At 43.5% G+C, this 19,343-nt stretch overlaps 1 protein-coding gene across 1 annotated transcript; it reads right to left on the bottom strand.

Annotated features, from left to right (window-relative positions):
* Positions 1–3,711: 3,711 nt before the first annotated feature.
* LOC308150070 (lipid transferase CIDEB-like) lies at positions 3,712–5,123 on the bottom strand (the record flags this gene model as incomplete). The annotated part of the gene is made up of 4 exons (XM_080522937.1): positions 5,039–5,123; positions 4,696–4,854; positions 3,900–4,090; positions 3,712–3,781 (listed from the first exon to the last, which is right to left on the bottom strand). Exons 2-4 carry the CDS (start codon positions 4,819–4,821, stop codon positions 3,712–3,714), a joined length of 387 nt encoding a protein of 128 aa, XP_080379063.1. The 5' UTR covers positions 4,822–4,854; positions 5,039–5,123.
* Between the last annotated feature and the right edge of the window lie 14,220 nt (positions 5,124–19,343).

The following is a 19,343-nucleotide window of genomic DNA, read 5'->3' as shown; positions in this document are numbered from 1 at the left end:
CAGGTGATTTGCGAAGGCCAACAACCAACCCTGTTATCTGGCCTCGCAGCGCTCTTCTCAACATACTATGTCTTCAACCTTGCCTATCAAGAAGAGGCTGCAGCCACTCTTGAATTCATTCAGAGGTCAGTCACACTAACTTGAAAACAAATACACTACATCACTCAAATGTTTTACTTTTATGGTGACCTCTTAATTCCAATAGGGGTGAGATTTTCAAAGTGACAGTACCATTGACTTTGGTCATTGCCGTGTGTCTACGCCTGGTCATTTTTCAGTGACTGGGCATTTTTCAATTAAAGGAGGTTGTTCTTTCAAACGCGTTTATGGAACTGATGTAAACAAAACCTGATGTTTATTTATTTAAACATCCGCTAGCGTCTCTCTCCTAAGCAATGTGTTATCTTTGTTTAATCTTTCAGGCGCTTCATTGGCATAAATCCTGACAGGGGTACGAAGGCCAGCAAGGGGAAAGTGACTTCAAAGAGGACCGGACGAGTAGTGCATAAGAAGCCAGTAATGGTCAACCCACACGTGTCCACTCTTCTCAGGAGGTTTACAGACTTCCAGTACAACCTGGGGAACAATGGTGACTAAATCAGGTAATTTCATATTTTATTTATATTGTCCTGTTATTTTTATTGAAAACAGTATGCACTCAGTATTTTATTATTTGCATTCTGTAGTTCTCATTTTCACCAGAAGGGGACGTAAAAGTGCCACAACTAATGATTTTTTATCCCCAGATGCCAAGGAGTCTGGAGAAGAGCAAGATTACTTTAAAAGGTACCTGAATGCACATCACAATCCACCCAATGTCAGACCACTATACTAATGGATGGGAATTACAGAACTCTTCCCTTTCTGTAAGATTGTAGCCATCACCATGTATTCACCCGACCAGTGCCTTATGCCTGTAATGCTGTTGCATTTCTTATCAATTGGTGGAAATGGCCTAGGTGCCAAAATGTCACTTTGCCTTAACAGCTATTTTTCTACTCTGTAGGGTCCTGCTGAGAAAGACTTTCGACCCGTATGCCAATGTGCGCCACTGTATGTCCAGAGGTTCCAAGACCCTCCCCCATCGCTGCAGGCCCCCCCTCCAAGACCCTTCCCCCATCGCTCCAAGACCCTCCCCCATCGCTGCAGGCCCCCCCTCCAAGACCCTTCCCCCATCGCTCCAAGACCCCTCCCCCATCGCTGCAGACCCCCCCTCCATGAACCTCCTGCTGAGAGACTTTTGACCTGTGAGTCTTGCATGCCAACATGTGTGCTCCATCTAAGGCAACTAGACCTTCTACACTCTATACGATTGTTATAATTTACTCTATTCTTTCTCTGCACATTTTTTTCGGTTTAATCCTAATTTTATTTCAAAAAAAAAAAAAAAATGCTGTATGTCCTTCAAATAGGCTAGGTGCACCAGCTCCTCTATTTCCTGAAAGGAAGTGGGCATCTTTACTTCCTGTCCTATACTATTGGTATTGGTAGTGATTAATCAGGTGTGCGCTGGGTGTGCCACACACCTGATTAATCACTTAATCCAATAGTATGAGACAGGAAGTAAAGATGCCCACTTCCTTTCAAGAAGTAGAGGAGCTGGTGCACCTAGCCTATTCTCTCCAGCATTTCTTATTTGTTTTGCATATACCACATGGTGTGGCAAGTGATGGCATTTATGTTATTTGTCAGTCAAGTTCAAATTATTTGTGTACATTTGATTACATGTAAAATAAATAGGTTAAAATGTAGTTGTGCTTCTCTTGACTCTTCTCTGCTGTTCAGTACAAGTTTTTCATTCAAGCCTACTGCCAGTAATGCACTGTAAATGTACTAAGTGGATACAGCATTTAGCTGACTTTTATTGTTACTGTAACTCCAAAATTACTGTAATTTATGGGCAGCAAAATACCGTAAAATAACAGTCATGACGCTGACAGTAAGTTACTCTAAAATGATAAAGCCCAGTATGTTACTGTATTTTGATATTACAGTAAGATGTTGAAATCCTGTAAAAGTACAGTATTCAACTGGTCGCACTGCTGCCTGTATTTTACCGTAAAATCTATTAAATTTGTATTTTACTGTATTTCAATATTACAGTAAGAATAAGAAATACCGTAAAAGTACAGTATTCAACTGGTCGCACTGCTGCCTGCATTTTACTGTAAAATTTACGGCCAATTTTTTACAGTGGGATTAAAAAGGAAGTCCTATTTAAAATACTTCCACATAGTTAATGGAGGCACTGATCGTCATAATTTGAATAGTTTATTATTACAGGTAATACCGCCACTTATTTAAAATAGAACTCAGGCCCCGCCCATATGGCAGGGGTTACATAGACCATTACAATAATCAAGTCTACTCGAAACAAATGCATGGATGAGTTTTTCAAGGTCTTGCTTGGACATCAAACCTCTCATTCTTGTTATGTTTTTCAGGTGATAGTAGGCTGATTTAGTTATTGAGTTTATGTGGCTGTTGAAGTTTAGATCGGAGTCTAGAATTACACCAATATTTCTGACCTGTTTTTTACTGTGAAGAGAGAGAGAATCAAGTTTTGCACTGACTTTCGATCTTTTGTCAGGTGCAGCGAATACAATTATCTCTGTTTTGTCCTTGTTTAGTTGGAGGAAGTTTTGTGTCATCCAGGCGTTTATTTGCTCAATGCAATTACAGAGATTGTCAATGGGACTATAGTTGTTCGGTGAGAGGGCTATGTAGATTTGAGTGTCATCCGCATAGTTGTGGTAGGCAATTTTGTTCTTTTTTATGATGTGTCCCAATGGAAGCATGTAGAGATTTAATAGAAGGGGGCCAAGGATTGACCCTTGGGGAACCCCACATGTCATTTTAATTTGGTCAGATACAAAGTTGCCAATGGAGGCATAGTAGCTTCTGTCCTGTAGGTAGGATCTAAACCAGTTTAGGGCAGTGCCCGAAAGTCCTACCCAGGTTTTTAGTCTATCTATTAGAATGTCATGGTCTACAGTGTCAAAGGCAGCACTAAGATCTAGTAGTACCAAAACTGAGATTTTTCCGGAGTCTGTGTTTACGCGAATGTCATTAAGGACCTTAATAAGGGCCGATTCAGTGCTATGTAGGGGGCGAAAGCCTGATTGAAAGTCATCAAAGAGATCATTTAGGGTCAAATAATTGCTAAGTTGTTCGTGGGCAACCATTTCAATAATTTTTCCTGTACAGGGAAGGTTTGATATGGGTCTGTAGTTGTTTAGTACAAATGGGTCTAGGCCGTTCTTTTTTAGTAGAGGCTTAATAACTGCAGTTTTCAGGGCTTCAGGGAAGATTCCTGATGAAAGGGAGGTGTTAATTATTTGTATTAGTTCGCCTGCCATGCAGCTAAATATGTTTTTTAAAAAGCTTGTTGGCAGGACATCAAGGGCACAGGTGGATGGTTTAAGACGTGACATGATTTTATCTAGGGTCTTGTAATCAATCGTGTTAAATTGTGACATGGTTGTTATGTCCGCCCTATTTGGGGTTGTTAATGGGGACATGTTTTTCATGCCTGACACAGAAGACCTAATGCCTTGTCTAATGGTTTCTATTTTATTGTTAAAAAAGGATGCAAGCTCATTGCATTTACTAGTTGAGTGAAATTCCTGAGCAATGGGTGTTGGGGGATTTGTTAGTCTGTCAACAGTTCTGAAAAGGATGCGGGCATTATTTATGTTATTGTTTATGATCTTAGAGATCAGCGCTGATCATAATATGACCAGCTGCTTGGAGGAGGGTGGAGGCAACACGGAGGGCTTCTCTGAGAGAGGAAGAACGTGAGTGAATCAGTTGAATATACAGGCAGTAATTAGTAAAAAAAAAAAAAACAATACCCCCCCCCCCCTTACACGCACAAAGTCACCATATCCTCTGCTCACCTGACGGTTTTCTTGGGCCCAAGGCATTTGAAGTCTGCACTGACTGAATACCAGCCCCTGAAGGTGGCCTTCACGCTCAGAGAACCAAAGAGGTCCTTGGGGTTCAGTCTGTACAGGTCAAAGGTCACACATGCGATGTCTTTTCCTGTCCGGGGCTTGATCTGATCTTGGGGTTTGGAGTAAGCCTTTCCCTGAGGGTTTGGATGAGAGAAACAAGGCTTTAGTTTAGACGGTAAGGCAGAGAATTCCATGTCGAGATCCTTATGGATCACACACACACTTCTTTCTTTCTTTTTTTTCTTTATTTATCCAGGGAAAACTGAGACCAAGGTGTCTTTTGCTCCCTGTCTACACTATTAGTATGATTACAAAGCTACATTAAATATATATGAAATATACAACACAATAAAATACAAAACATTAATCGTAAAACTCGTTAACACAGCGTGAGCTTAGAATTATAAGGTTCTATCTCCGTTTAGGGCAGTTCAGAGATATTGAGCGTCAAAGTTTTTACAATCCATTATGTTTTGTGAGATGGAACCTTTGTATTTCATGAATTACTAACTCAAAAATGTCAACATTTTAAAAAATAACACCACACATGCATTAATAAACACCTAATGGATCAGATTATGTACAAAACTCAATTTTGACAAAAATGGAGATAGAACCTTATAATTCTAACGTCACGACAGGCTAATGTACATGCACACTGAGATGCACAGATTAGGGATGAGACTACATTAGCAAAATACTCTAATATTGATACAGTATCGGGCCACAGACAACCTACAGCAGGGGGTCTCCATGTCTGGCAAGGCTCCAGGGCCATGAGGACAGTGTTGTCAGGCAGGGACATGAAGAAGTCCTCAGAGTCCACCTCAGTCCCGTCCTCCTCACACACCAGGGACAGACACATGGTGGACAGGGACAGCAGCAGAGCCTCGCACACCTGGACAGACAGAAAGCCAAGGGATATTTTCAGGAAACAGTCCAACTAAGTGAGTATGAAGTCAAATCTGTATTATGTGTTTGGTTTTTTCTCCTCAATATCTCTTCATTTGTGTTGCATATTTTCATAATCATTGTGTTTTGCATCAAATCTCTCTCTCTCTCTCTCTCTTCCTCTCTCTCACCCTGTCTCTCAGCTCCTCCAGAGTGCCGGCTGTGACGCCCTTCCTGGTCTCCCTGTCTTGGGTGACCACTCTGAACGGCCGTTGGGGAGCTTTGTGATTGGCTGGCACGCACACACACACACATCTCTACACTACTTCTGCTGTCTCTGGTATTAACGCACATCAGCACATCAGCAAGCTGCTTGTGAAAAAGACTCAGAAGATCAGAATATAATCAGAATGCACTGTAAAATGGAGATGTTGTGTAATATGGAGATGTTGTGCGGCTTTTATAAAAAACAAAACAACACTGTCACTGCTGCCACTACTCACAGATTTCATTTTTCATAGTTTATTTATTTATTATTTCTAGTGGGGTGGGGGAGGCCAGGGGAGGGTGAGGCCAGGGGAGGGCGGAGGCCAGTGGAGGGGGGAGGTGTGGGAGGGCAGGGGAGGGGGGAGGTGTTGGAGGCCAGGGGAGGTGTGGGAGGCCAGTGGAGGGGGGAGGTGTGGGAGGCCAGGGGAGGGGGGAGGCCAGTGGAGGGGGGAGGTGTGGGAGGCCAGGGGAGGTGTGGGAGGCCAGGGGAGGGGGGAGGCCAGTGGAGGGGTGAGGCGTGGGAGGGGGGAGGCCAGGGGAGGGGTGTGCAGAGAGTGCAGTTATGACGGTCCAGATGTACCTCGATTAGTTAGTTTGATTAAGCTCATTTTGAGTAATTAATAATTAATAAGAAATTACCTTGCCCCCGCCCAGCTAGGTTTCCCCCCCTGTTTTCTCTCTTTGATTTTGTTTATTGTTTTCTTGCCATTTGCCTAAAACACATGTTGTGTGTCCAAGTAATGATGCCGTAGTTCAGTTGGCGGTTTTTTGATGTATTGTGCGCGCTCGCAACAGCGGAGCAGCCGTCCGTCCGAAGTGCGAAGAAGGACAAAAAGAAGATTTGGTGACCGAGATTTAACGGGATAAATCAGACCTTCGTAGATAATTTGACAACGTAAAGTCTTAAGGTGAGTTTACACATTCACATCTCTTGTGCAACGTTTTCCACCATTATTAGCCAGCTAACATTCGTTAGCTATGAGGCTAACGATTAGCTAGCTTTGTGTTAGCCAAGCCACTACATTTAGGCTACTCCGTTCACGGGTAAGTCATATACTGTATATCATCATAACTAGCTAGGTAGTAATATATATCATCATAACTAGCTAGGTAGCTACAGTAAGTCATATATCATCATAACTAGCTAGGTAGCTACAGTGAGTAATATATATCATCATAACTAGCTAGGTAGCTACAGTAAGTCATATATATCATCATAACTAGCTAGGTAGTAATATATATCATCATAACTAGCTAGGTAGCTACAGTAAGTCATATATATCATCATAACTAGCTAGGTAGCTACAGTAAGTCATATATATCATCATAACTAGCTAGGTAGCTACAGTGGCTAGATAGTCTAATTCCATTTAGCATGTTGTTGTTGTTGTTGTTGTTGTTTTTAGTTCAGCTGTGGAGCCATTGCCATCGCAAACCCTTGCAGCAACAGATTAACACATTTTGTTAATTAATTTATCTGCATTATGACTATAGGATGGTGGGGGGGGGGGTGCTCAGCATTATACCAAACACAGTCCCAATTTGTGTGTTGATGAGAGATAATTTATTTGTTCTCTTTTACACCCTCATAGGAGTTCTGTAATGACCAGGCACAGGAAGATGGACCACCATCCACCAGGGGTCGTCCATCCCTCGGACAGCAGGCCTAGTCTTTACACCCAGACCTCCCGCTGCTCAAAGACCACGCCTGGCCTCCACCCCAGATAAAACTCTCTCCTCTCCTCCAGAGCCTGCTGAGGGTCACAAGGGGGTCACATCTGAAGTATCCGGGGGGTGTAGTTCCGCCTCCGCCCCCACCGCCGCATTCAGCCTCAACCAAAACCACATGGTGTGTCTGCCTCTCGTCTCGAACGGTCAGCTGTTGTGGGCGCGCTCAGAGCAGACCCAGGAGCTGGAGGGCACAGAGAAGCTGGTGGAGGCCTTCAACGTGTTTCCCTACCTGACCCTGACGGAGACGGCCGTGCTCGCCCAGAGCTGCTCCCTGCACCCCGACCAGGTCCGAGTGTTGTTCATGGTCCGGAGGCTCCGCTTCGGCATCAGCTGGGACGGCAAGGAGATACGCGAGGTGCGCAGCAAACTCTGCTGCACTCCATTCCACCCCCCGACGCAATCGGCGGAGGGGGGGAAGGGAAAGGAGGCAAAAAGGGAGGAGGTGGCGAAGGAAAAGATGCTGGAGGGGCGAGTTGTCCTCAGGAGGGAGGATGTCAACAACAACAACAACAACAAGCACAAACTGTCACCTGTCTCCACCCAGGTTAGCCGCCTGTCGTCCGGGGCTTCACCTGTTCTTCGGAAGCCCACTTCCACTGTTGCTTCTCTCAAACAGCACAGACACAACAACAAACCAGGGCCCCAGAAGAAGAAAAAGCCCCAGAGCACAAGTCCGTCCAAGCCAGGCCCCCGGCCGAGGAAGAGTACAGCTCAGCAGGCCATCCTGAGGCAGGCCTTCCTCACCTGCCAGTGGCTCACCAAGGAGGACTGCACACTTTTGCAGGCGCAGACGGGTCTCACCCGCCATTACATAACCCAGTGGTTCAGCGACACGCGCTACCACGTCAAGCAAGGCCTCGAGAGATGGATAAGGGAGGAGGATCGCTGTAAGATTATAGCTGAGGTCAAAGAGAGGCAACAGAGGAAGTCACAATAAAAATCTTCATTCACTGTTCATTCATTGTTTTAATCTTCATTCACTTTATTGCCTACAGACTCACATGTTCTTTCTCTTTTCTTTATGAATAAACAGTTTTTTCCTTGTTCTGCAACTATTTCTCCTCATTTATATTTTGTGAGCTGCATCATTGTCAACAGATGAACTACACAGATGAAATCATGTATATAAGAGAGTAGGAGATGAATGTAATTTAAAAATGCCATCTTTGTCCATCACACATTATATCATCACTGTGTTTAACATGGTACAATTGATAGAAAAAGAGGATTATATACAGTACATCAAACATATTTGTATTCTAATTTGTACATCCAACTTTTCTACATTTTACATTATACACCAGCAGCATAATGTGTTAAGCTTATCATACTCATTGTACATATTATACTCATAGTATTCAAAATATTACTCGAACAGAAGGTTGCCACGATTGGCACAAGTACATGTTGTGATCAGCTCCACATCTTATCTTCTATTCTCATTAGACCTGATGAGTGATTAGCCAATCACAGAGGGTTAGGGTTAGACACTCTCCTAATTCCAGTACTCAATCCGCTTGTTAAGTCTGACGTCACACGTGACGTTTAGGAACTTCCGGGGCCAAACCAGAAATTCTCCGCACCAGAATAACAGTTGTACTAGCGATAACTTACCATTACACTATTATTATACTAGCATATTATCTATAACTAGCTAACAATTACAAAGTTAGTCAACAATGGCTGAACCTGTGAACCTTTTCACGATCACGTCTTTCTTTAGTGAGGCACCATTGAGAGTTAAAAAGGGTCTACATTCGTTCAATTCCAACAAAGTGGTTAGTGTCACGGTTTTCTCAGGGGGTATTATCAAGGGTAGTGTCCAGGCATCCATGAAAAAAAAGATTTACGAGGTTGAGGTGAGTTAAGTTAGCGGTAAGTTAGCTAGTTGAGATGATATGCCATTTTCTGTCTGAGGTGAGTTAAGTTAGCAGTAAGTTAGCTAGTTGAGATGATATGCCATGTTCTGTCTGAGGTGAGTTAAGTTAGCAGTAAGTTAGCTAGTTGAGATGATATGCCATGTTCTGTCTGAGGTGAGTTAAGTTAGCAGTAAGTTATTTATGTAAGGGTGGTTAGGGATAAAATTGTTTTCAATGCAGGTGCACGTTGAGGGTCAGTCTGTCAGGTACAGCACCTGCGAGTGCCCAATCTGCAGAGACAAGTGCCACCATATGGCTGCTTTGTTGATTTGGGTGGAGAAAAATGTGTCCCGTACCGACGTGGAATGCGTGTGGAAGAGGGCAAAGACACCGAAAACGAATGAAATTGCAGCCAAGAGAGTGTCTGAGATGACTTCATCCACAACACAAGGTTAGTAATTAATTAGCAAGTGGTGCTTATGTTGTTACTAAAGCAATACAACACATATTCTCAATTAGTATTACTCATTTCATACTATTATTTCAGCTGGAATCAAAAGACCGGTCACCCAGGAGGACAAGGAATGGGCACTGGCATCCCTGTCCAAACTTGGCCGTTTTACTGGGATGGGGTGGATTGTGAGTCCAGAAATGCCTCAGGTACGACTTATGTCTTTTGTACTTTGATATGCTTTCCATGTTACCAGAAACATCCCAATTACACAATTGAAAGGCGCTATAGAAATTAAAGTTATTATTACACTGAAACCTCATTGACTTACAAGGAAATCATTCTTATTTGTACAAATCTGACACTGTGCTTAACTTTGAATCTAGACTCTCCCTATCAAGACCTTTGATGGGCTTGTGACCAGCCCAGGTTATGCGCAAGCTGAGCACAAGGCTCTTTATGTGCTGTCATCACTTGCAGTTACTGAGGAAGAAAAGCAGCAGATTGAGATAGCCACAGTTGGACAAGCAAAGAATGTGTTATGGTAAGAAATTGCATTAATAAGAACAAAACAAGAAACAAGCCAAATCAATTACTATTAAATGAAACTGCTCAACTTTGCAGACACTTATAGAAATTGTAGCAACTGCTAGCTGCAACAGGTCAGATTGTTTTACATGTAACTGTAATCTTCATAACAGGTCAGCATATCGCAAGAAACTAGTGTTGCACGATATACCGGTACCAACGATATACCGCGGTGCCAAAATGTCACGGTGCCTACTATACCATGAGCTTTATACAACGGTACTACCGTGGAATACTATACTACCGTGTTGAACACGGTACCAGCGGGGCAATGTGTTACCTCTATTACCAAATTCACTGGTTCTGCTAATGAGGACAAGACTGGCTCGCGACACCGTTGTGTTTGTTTGCTCGCGCACATCTCCGCAGTTTGACGTTACTGACGTTATCTGGATGTCTGTCTGGGCGCGAGCCAGTCTTCTCAGTATCGTCATGGCAGAAGCGTTCCCTACCCATAGCGTCGCACCATCAACGCCAACATTACTAAAGAAAACTAACTCAAAAAGTTTTATCTGGAACTGTTTTGGTTTTAAACCAGATCGCAGATCTGGTAAGAGAGGTTTTAACCTCAATGTGACTTCCTGGTAAAATAAAGGTTAAAAAAAAAAAATATATATATATATAAAAATCGCGAAGGTAAAGCAATAGATGATGGCCGTCCGTTCTGCAGGAGATGCAATCATGCCATACAGGCAAAAGGAGGCAACACGTCAAACTTAATAAAGCACCTACAATGTCGTCATCCAGACCTTGCACTGGAATACAAGCAAGCTAATGAGGTTAGTATGGCTTTATTTGTTATAATTATCTGTGTTCTTGCAATTAGCTAATATTACAAAAATGAATGAATAAACTTCTTAGCTAAAGTGTGCGGCAGCACTGCTGCTGTTGCTGGCTAACCAGCCGGTGCTAGCCAGCCTGGCTAGCTAATGAAGTAACGTAACGTAGGCTATACATGGCTGATTCTGTTATGTTAGATGTGCGTTTTAAATATTTTATATGAATAATTCATAATATGCATTTCCCATCCTTCTCATTTCAGAAACAAGCAGCCACCCCAGCTAAAGGAAGGCAGCCCTCATGCTCCCAGACCCTACCAGAACTGTTTCAGCAGCAAAAACAATATGAGAAAACTTCAAAGGAAGCCAAAACACTGAATCGAGCAGTGGCAGAGTTCATTTGCTTGGACCGAATTCCAATATACACAGTGGAGAAATCTGGCTTTAGGGGATTGGTTAAAAAATTCAATGGCAGATATGAGCTTCCTGGGAGGAACTTCTTTATGTATACAGAAATACCCAGGCTGTATGCAGAAACCAGAGAGGCAGTTAGAGTAGAGCTGTCAGGTCCTAACAAATACTTCTCCTGTACGACAGATCTGTGGACCAGCAGGGCCATGGAAGCCTACATGGCTGTTACAGTGCAGATGATTACAGAGAGCTGGGAGATGGATGCGTGGTGCTTGGGGTGTTCTGAGCTGAACAGTGACCACACCGCCGAAAGCCTACGGGAGGCCCTGGATGAGAAGATGGAGGAGTGGAGTTTGAACATGAGCAGGATGTCAGGTATCACCACCGACAATGCATCAAACAACATAAAGGCCTTTTCGCAAGACTACACCTGGATACCATGTTTTGGACATAATCTAGATTTGGCCACCAATAAAGCACTGGCCATTGACAGGATTTCATCCAGCCTGTCCAGACTACGAAAAACAATTTCCGCCTTCTCAAGGTCATCAAAGCTGTCCAGGCTGCTGGCTGAAAAGCAGACAGACTTGGATCTACCTAAGCACAAGCTGCTTCATGATGAACCAACACGGTGGAGCTCCGGGTACGACATGGTAGAGAGGTTCCTGGAGCAGCAGCAAGCTGTGAGTGGTGTCCTGGCCAGCGACAGGAAGAAGGGGCATCTGATGCCAAAGGACAGTGACATCACTACCCTTGAAACTGTGAAGGAGGTGCTTGGTCCACTACGACGGTTCACGGATGCCCTCAGTGGAGAGCAACATCCCACACTCTCTGCAGTTCAGGTGGTCATGTGGGAGATATCGTCTTGCCTTGCCCCATCTGAAGCCGATAGCAACCTCGCCTGTGAAATGAAGGAGAAAGTTTCAGCGGATCTGAAGAAGCGATATGCAGACCGAGATTTACAGATTACCCTCAACTGTGCCACATTCCTCGATCCTCGTTTTAAACACACCTTTGTGACAATGGAACCCGAGGTGAAAGAAAGCCTCACGAAGCAAGCGCAGCAGCAGGACTCCGGACATCACACTGAGCCTGAGGTGAGGCAACCCGTATGCTCACCAGAGAAGCGGTTCAAAACTGACATGCGAGGGCTTCTTTCCAGTATCAAAACAAAGAAGAAGGGAGAAAGCAGCAGTGACCTCAGAGCTGAGGAGAGATTGACCAATACACAGAAGCTACAAAAAGAGCTGGAAATATACACCAAAATAGAGGAGATTGGTGCAGAAGAAAACCCACTTGAGTGGTGGAAGCTAAATGCAGGAACTCTGCCACTCCTCTCACAATGTGCAAGAAAGTACTTGTGCATTTCAGCATCGAGCTGTGCCTCCGAACGAGTGTTTAGCACCTCAGGAATTATCTGCAGTGTTAGATTGGCTCAAGACAGGGTGGACATGCTTGTTTTCCTAGCCCAAAACCTGCCTAAAATTAAGGAGAAACTTCAGTAGGACTTGAGTGAATTGTATTGTAGGTGTAGGAGGACTGCTGTTGCTGAACCACACTTCTGCCCTGCTTAGTGACAATCTTTGGAATATGACCACTGAGTTTTCTTAAGTTGAGTTAAGTCTTGAGCTACAGTTTGGAAGTAGCCCTCTATATTTTTGATATGCCAGTGTTTGCTTTTACTTTTCAAGTTCGTGAAAAAGACCCCACAGACGGACAGACATACAGACACAGAAAGACAGACAGACAGACAGACAGACAGACAGACAGACAGACAGACACACACACACACACACACACACACACACCTACTTTGCTATACTCTTGCAAAAGGCCAGTTGGTCTGTTTGATGTTTCAAACTACTTATTAATAGATTACCATATTGAAAGACACAAATTCGTTTTAATAAACGCCTGAAACATCAAATTTGCCAAGATGTTAGGATTATCTCGAGATGATCGAGCAGCTACCCATGGACTTCCGCGACAGGTTTACGGAAATGAGTGAGATGGACTTGCAAGTGCAGAATGCCATGGACCAGCTGGAGCAGCGGTACAGGATTGTGTCTCTGTTTTAGAAGACTGAACAGTGAAGGAGAGACGACGAGTGGAGGAGAGACAAGAAAGAGGACTGATTAGGAAGAGTGAAGAAGAGAGGAGAGAGGATTGACAAGAGCAGAAGAGTAGGCCTATTGGAAGGAAAGAAGACAGGCTGAAAAGATGGCTCTTTCAAAGAAGAGGAAGTGTCATTTCACTGATAAACTACAAGCAGAATTTCCATTTATTTATTCTTGTAGACCTGGCCAGGCTACAACAAATGTTTATGTATTTGTATAATAGCCTATGGAAGTGTGCCTTTATTACTTTCTCAAACTAGTAATAATGTCATTAATCTTAATCTGATTGTACTTGTTGTACGGCGACCTTGAGTGTCTTGAAAGGCGCCTTATAAAATAAATGTATTATTAATAGATTACCATATTGAAAGACACAAATTCGTTTTAATAAACGCCTGAAACATCAAATTTGCCAAGATGTTAGGATTATCTCGAGATGATCGAGCAGCTACCCATGGACTTCCGCGACAGGTTTACGGAAATGAGTGAGATGGACTTGCAAGTGCAGAATGCCATGGACCAGCTGGAGCAGCGGGACAGGATTGTGTCTCTGTTTTAGAAGACTGAACAGTGAAGGAGAGACGACGAGTGGAGGAGAGACAAGAAAGAGGACTGATTAGGAAGAGTGAAGAGAGGAGAGAGGATTGACAAGAGCAGAAGAGTAGGCCTATTGGAAGGAAAGAAGAGGAAAGAAGACAGGCTGAAAAGATGGCTCTTTCAAAGAAGAGGAAGTGTCATTTCACTGATAAACTACAAGCAGAATTTCCATGTATTCATTCTTGTAGACCTGGCCAGGCTGAGACCATGGTGCTCTGCTCCCTTTGTAAATCTTCCTTTTCAATAGGCAGTGGTGGGAGGTTTGCTGTGGTGGAGCACCAACCAGGGCTGGACTGGCCACCTGGCATACCGGGCATTTGCCCGGTGGGCCGCGGTAGTTTTGGGCCGAGCCGACCGGCAAAAAAAAAAAAAAGTGTATTTTATTTTTAATTTTTTAACCAGCCGGCCCGGCCGAAAGCTACCATCGAACGGCCCATAAATCGAAAGCTACCATTGAACGGCCCATAAATCAGGGACAGCGGCCCATTGGGCAATTTTTGATACAGACACTGGGCTGGCCCAATCAACAGAGAGAAGGGGGGGGGGTCAGGGGTCACGCACGCACGCAGCACCAGACCTCCGTCTCAGTTTCGCGGTAGTTTTGGGCCGAGCCGGCCGGCAAAATAAATTTAGTTAGCCTGGATAGTTACTAGATAGATACTGAGAGAGATGGAGCGCAAAAGCACACTAAAACGGAAGGGGGGCTGGGAAAAACTTCAAATCATAGTTACCGCTCCCTCGACTGCACTGCTCAACTGACAAGGAAGCTTTATGAGCCGAAGTTTACCTGTGCCAGGACAAAAGGTGATGCTATTGTTCAGAATGTTTTTGCACCTTGGGCAACCACTATGGCAGGGGTCGGCAATTAGGTTTGGCCTCGGGCCCCAAAAAAATGTAGCCACTAGATGGCGGGCCCGAACATAATCAAAGGATAATTTGTAATTAAAGTAATTGATTGTTAAAAAATGTGACACGTTCTAATGCTTTGACTTTTCTTTCGAGAAATGTACACATCGCTAGTCAACTAACACAGCTTGTTTTGTGAGCCTACTAACAATGTAAAGTAGTGTTATAATTAACTAGGTAGCAGTCCAATCCATTTCGTTGCAGTATTAGGCTTGACTAGCGAGTTTGTGTTGTGATTCTCAACAACGTTGAAACGTAGTTTCACCCTTTTCCATAGTTTTGAATAATAAATGTGTGGACTGACGATGTATCGCAGCCTAACTTATTCTAATAATTATTTAACATACTTTTATTCTGAATGATTCCCCCCTGCTCCAGACAAGGTCACATTATTTATTATTGGATTGGTTGTTTGCGTGTCGGGTGAAGTTAGCTAAACATTTAACCTGCTAACTAGCAAGAGATACATAATGTCACTCTCCAAAGGTCTAAAGAGGAAAGTTGACGGTGAAAACAGGGCATTTAAAGAGGAATGGACAGCGAACTATACGTTCATCCTACCTGGTTTCATCAATGCAAAGCCGTTGTGTGAGACTCACATTTGATCTGTTCCTCCACCAGCACACCTGATTCAAATAATCAAGTACAAACCATAATTGCTTTGCACTTGATTAGTTGAATCAGGTGTGCTGGTGGTGGAACAGATCAAATATGTGGAACGGCTGGTGGTCCCCGAGGAGAGTTTTTTTCTGGGGTCCCATGTCATCATCACTGAGCACATTTTGAACACTGCTTTCTCACTCCCAGATTATCCACCTTGTTCTATCATTTCACTTTAGCTCTTTCTTAAGATCGTTAATCGTCTTCTTTTCACACATCTATACTATTCACTGTTTCAGGTTATCTCATCGCCATGGTGTCTGAAAGCCATATGCCATGTACAGTATGGACATGTCACTTTGTAGATATTACGGCCTTTAAACCCACATTATAGCAGGTTTTAATTTAGTTATATTGAATTTAATCAGAATGACCAGTGTATAGGAGATGTTATTTTCTAACTTACATTTTGCAATTGAATAATTTACGTTTTGGATATGCATATTTCCAGGGTCAGTTTCTCTGTTATTCTCACATGGACCAAATATTGACACAAGGAAAATTATGAATGCTACTGCTAACAGAAAACAGTCTACACTGTTTGTAGAGGGGAAACTATACTGCTTCTAGTAGGCTACATCTTTTGTGCAGTTTAAGACTCATTTTTTCATGTTTTGTTTCAGTCTTACCAATAAAGAGCATTCCATATGATGTGTTTGTGTTGGTTTTGTACTTTTGTACAGAAAAATCTGAATTCATATGCAATGTATGTAGTGGAAATTGCGGTAATACTACAATGATGACAAGATTAACATGGTAACGTCATGTTCTTCATCTACTCAAGTCTTGGTACAATGAGATGTGTTTGATGGCTAAAACCTGACAGCAGGGGGAGACAAAGAGATTGCTAGCGTTCAAAGCTGAATCCATCCAGTAAATAATATGAATATGACTTCTACTAACAACAAACTCATGGCTCATATAACATTAGTTAAATACATAGGTGTTTCTCTTCATACCTTCACTCCAACTAACTTGGAATCGTTCCTGTGGAGTTGGGATTTAAATTCCTTTAAAATTCCTGAGTTCAATTTGGACAAAGGAAGGAAAGCTAAACATTTTCCTGAATTGACTGGAATGTATTAAACTAAATGACTTTATGTATCCCAGTGGGTCAATTGTACTAGGCATTCGAAGTGGCAGCAAACATTCAATATAATGTATATGTTACGGTACATGTGGGAATACGGTACATGTGGGAAAACTAGGCTTCTCTTTGATTTCGTTTATTGTTCTATTGCCATTTGCCTAAAACACATGTTGTGTGTCCAAGTAATGATGCCGTAGTTGCAAGTAATGATGCCGTGAGTTGGCGGTTTTTTGATGTGTGTATGCGCGCTCGCAACAGCGGAAGCAGCCGTCCGTCCGTGCGAAGAAGTGAAAAAGAAGTGTTGTGAAGAAGTGTTGTTTATAAATCAGACCTTTGTAGATAATTTGACAACGTAAAGTCTTAAGGTGAGTTTACACATTCACATCTCTTGTGCAACGTTTTCCATCATTATTAGCCAGCTAACATTCGTTAGCTATGAGGCTAACGATTAGCTAGCTTTGTGTTAGCCAAGCCACGACATTTAGGCTACTCCGTTCACGGGTAAGTCATATATCAACAAAACTAGGCTACACTTACCAACAGTAACTGAAGTGAGCTTATACTTTTATTACATACATACATACTGATTCACACATTAAACCCAATGAGCCCAGGAGCCAAAACGAAACAAAAGAAACACTTAACACTGGCGCGAATCACCACCCTCCCCCTCAACGCAAATTAGCATGCTACTAGCCTCAATGCTAGCGGACATGCAAAGTTCGACAGAATACACCGCTCAGTGGTTAACAATACCCCTACAAAACTGTATCAACTAACACTTAATATTTATATACATCTGGTTCTCAAAACGTTTACCTTCTTGGTGACTTTACATACCTGTTTTATGTACTGGCAACCTCTCATACCAGGTACTTCACCCCGGCTTCACCAGTCTAGCTAGTCAACAGCCTTCTCACACTCTATCAATAACAACAGCCCCCAGACAATAATGTGTAACTAGCTAGGTAATATATATCATCATAACTAGCTAGGTAGTAATATATATCATCATAACTAGCTAGGTAGTAATATATATCATCATAACTAGCTAGGTAATATATATATCATCATAACTAGCTAGGTAGTAATATATATCATCATAACTAGCTAGGTAGTCATATATATCATCATAACTAGCTAGGTAGTAATATACTGTATATCATCATAACTAGCTAGGTAGCTACAGTAAGTCATATATATCATCATAACTAGCTAGGTAGTAATATATATATCATCATAACTAGCTAGGTAGCTACAGTAAGTCATATATATCATCATAACTAGCTAGGTAGTAATATATATCATCATAACTAGCTAGGTAGCTACAGTAAGTCATATATATCATCATAACTAGCTAGGTAGTAATATATATCATCATAACTAGCTAGGTAGCTACAGTAAGTCATATATATCATCATAACTAGCTAGGTAGTAATATATATCATCATAACTAGCTAGGTAGCTACAGTAAGTCATATATATCATCATAACTAGCTAGGTAGTAATATATATCATCATAACTAGCTAGGTAGCTACAGTAAGTCATATATATCATCATAACTAGCTAGGTAGTAATATATATCATCATAACTAGCTAGGTAGCTACAGTAAGTCATATATATCATCATAACTAGCTAGGTAGTAATATATATCATCATAACTAGCTAGGTAGCTACAGTAAGTCATATATATCATCATAACTAGCTAGGTAGCTACAGTGGCTAGATAGTCTAATTCCATTTAGCATGTTTTTGTTGTTGTTGTTGTTGTTGTTGTTTTTAGTTCAGCTGTGGAGCCTGATTGCCATCGCAAACCCTTGCAGCAACAGATTAACACATTTTGTTAATTAATTTATCTGCATTATGACTATAGGATGGTGGGGGGGGGGTGCTCAGCATTATACCAAACACAGTCCCAATTTGTGTGTTGATGAGAGATAATTTATTTGTTCTCTTTTACACCCTCATAGGAGTTCTGTAATGACCAGGCACAGGAAGATGGACTACCATCCACCAGGGGTCGTCCATCCCTCGGACAAGACTGAGACAGCAGGCCTAGTCTTTACACCCAGACCTCCCGCTGCTCAAAGACCACGCCTGGCCTCCACCCCTGTGAAAACTCTCTCCTCTCCTCCAGAGCCTGCTGAGGGTCACAAGGGGGTAACATCTGAAGTATCCGGGGGGTGTAGTTCCGCCTCCGCCCCCACCGCCGCATTCAGCCTCAACGAAAACCACATGGTGTGTCTGCCTCTCGTCCATAACGGTCAGCTGCAGTGGGCGCGCTCAGAGCAGACCCAGGAGCTGGAGGGCACAGAGAAGCTGGTGGAGGCCTACAACGTGTTCCCCTACCTGACCCTGACGGAGACGGCCGTGCTCGCCCAGAGCTGCTCCCTGCACCCCGACCAGGTCCGAGTGTGGTTCATGGTCCGGAGGCTCCGCTTCGGCATCAGCTGGGACGGCGAGGAGATACGCGAGGTTCGCAGCAAACTGCTGCACTCCATTCCACCCCCCGACGCAATCGGCGGAGGGGGGGAAGGGAAAGGAGGCAGAAAGGGAGGAGGTGGCGAAGGAAAAGATGCTGGAGGGGCGAGTTGTCCTCAGGAGGGAGGATGTCAACAACAACAACAAGCACAAACTGTCAAACTGCCTCCTCCTCCTCCTCCACCTCCTCCTCCTCCACCTCCTCCTCCTTCTCCTCCTCCTCCTTCTCCTCCTCCACCTCCTCCTCCTCCTCCACCTCCACCTCCTCCTCCTCCTCCTCCACCTCCTCCTCCTGTCTCCACCTCCAAACCAGGGCCCCAGAAGAAGAAAAAGCCAGAGAGCACAAGTCCGTCCAAGCCAGGCCGGGGGCCGAGGAAGGCCTCAGCAGCTCAGAAGGCCATCCTGAGGCAGGCCTTCCTCACCTGCCAGTGGCCCACCAAGGAGGACTGCACACTTTTGCAGGCGCAGACGGGTCTCACCCGCCGTAACATAACCCGGTGGTTCGGCGACACGCGCAACCACGTCCAGCACGGCCTCGAGAGATGGATAAGTGAGGA

This window comes from Nansenia antarctica (genome assembly GCF_963989245.1).
Source record: "Nansenia antarctica genome assembly, chromosome: 2".
NCBI lineage: Eukaryota > Metazoa > Chordata > Actinopteri > Argentiniformes > Microstomatidae > Nansenia > Nansenia antarctica.
Note: the sequence above shows the minus strand (reverse complement) of the source record. Positions and strands in the feature narration are given on the sequence as shown.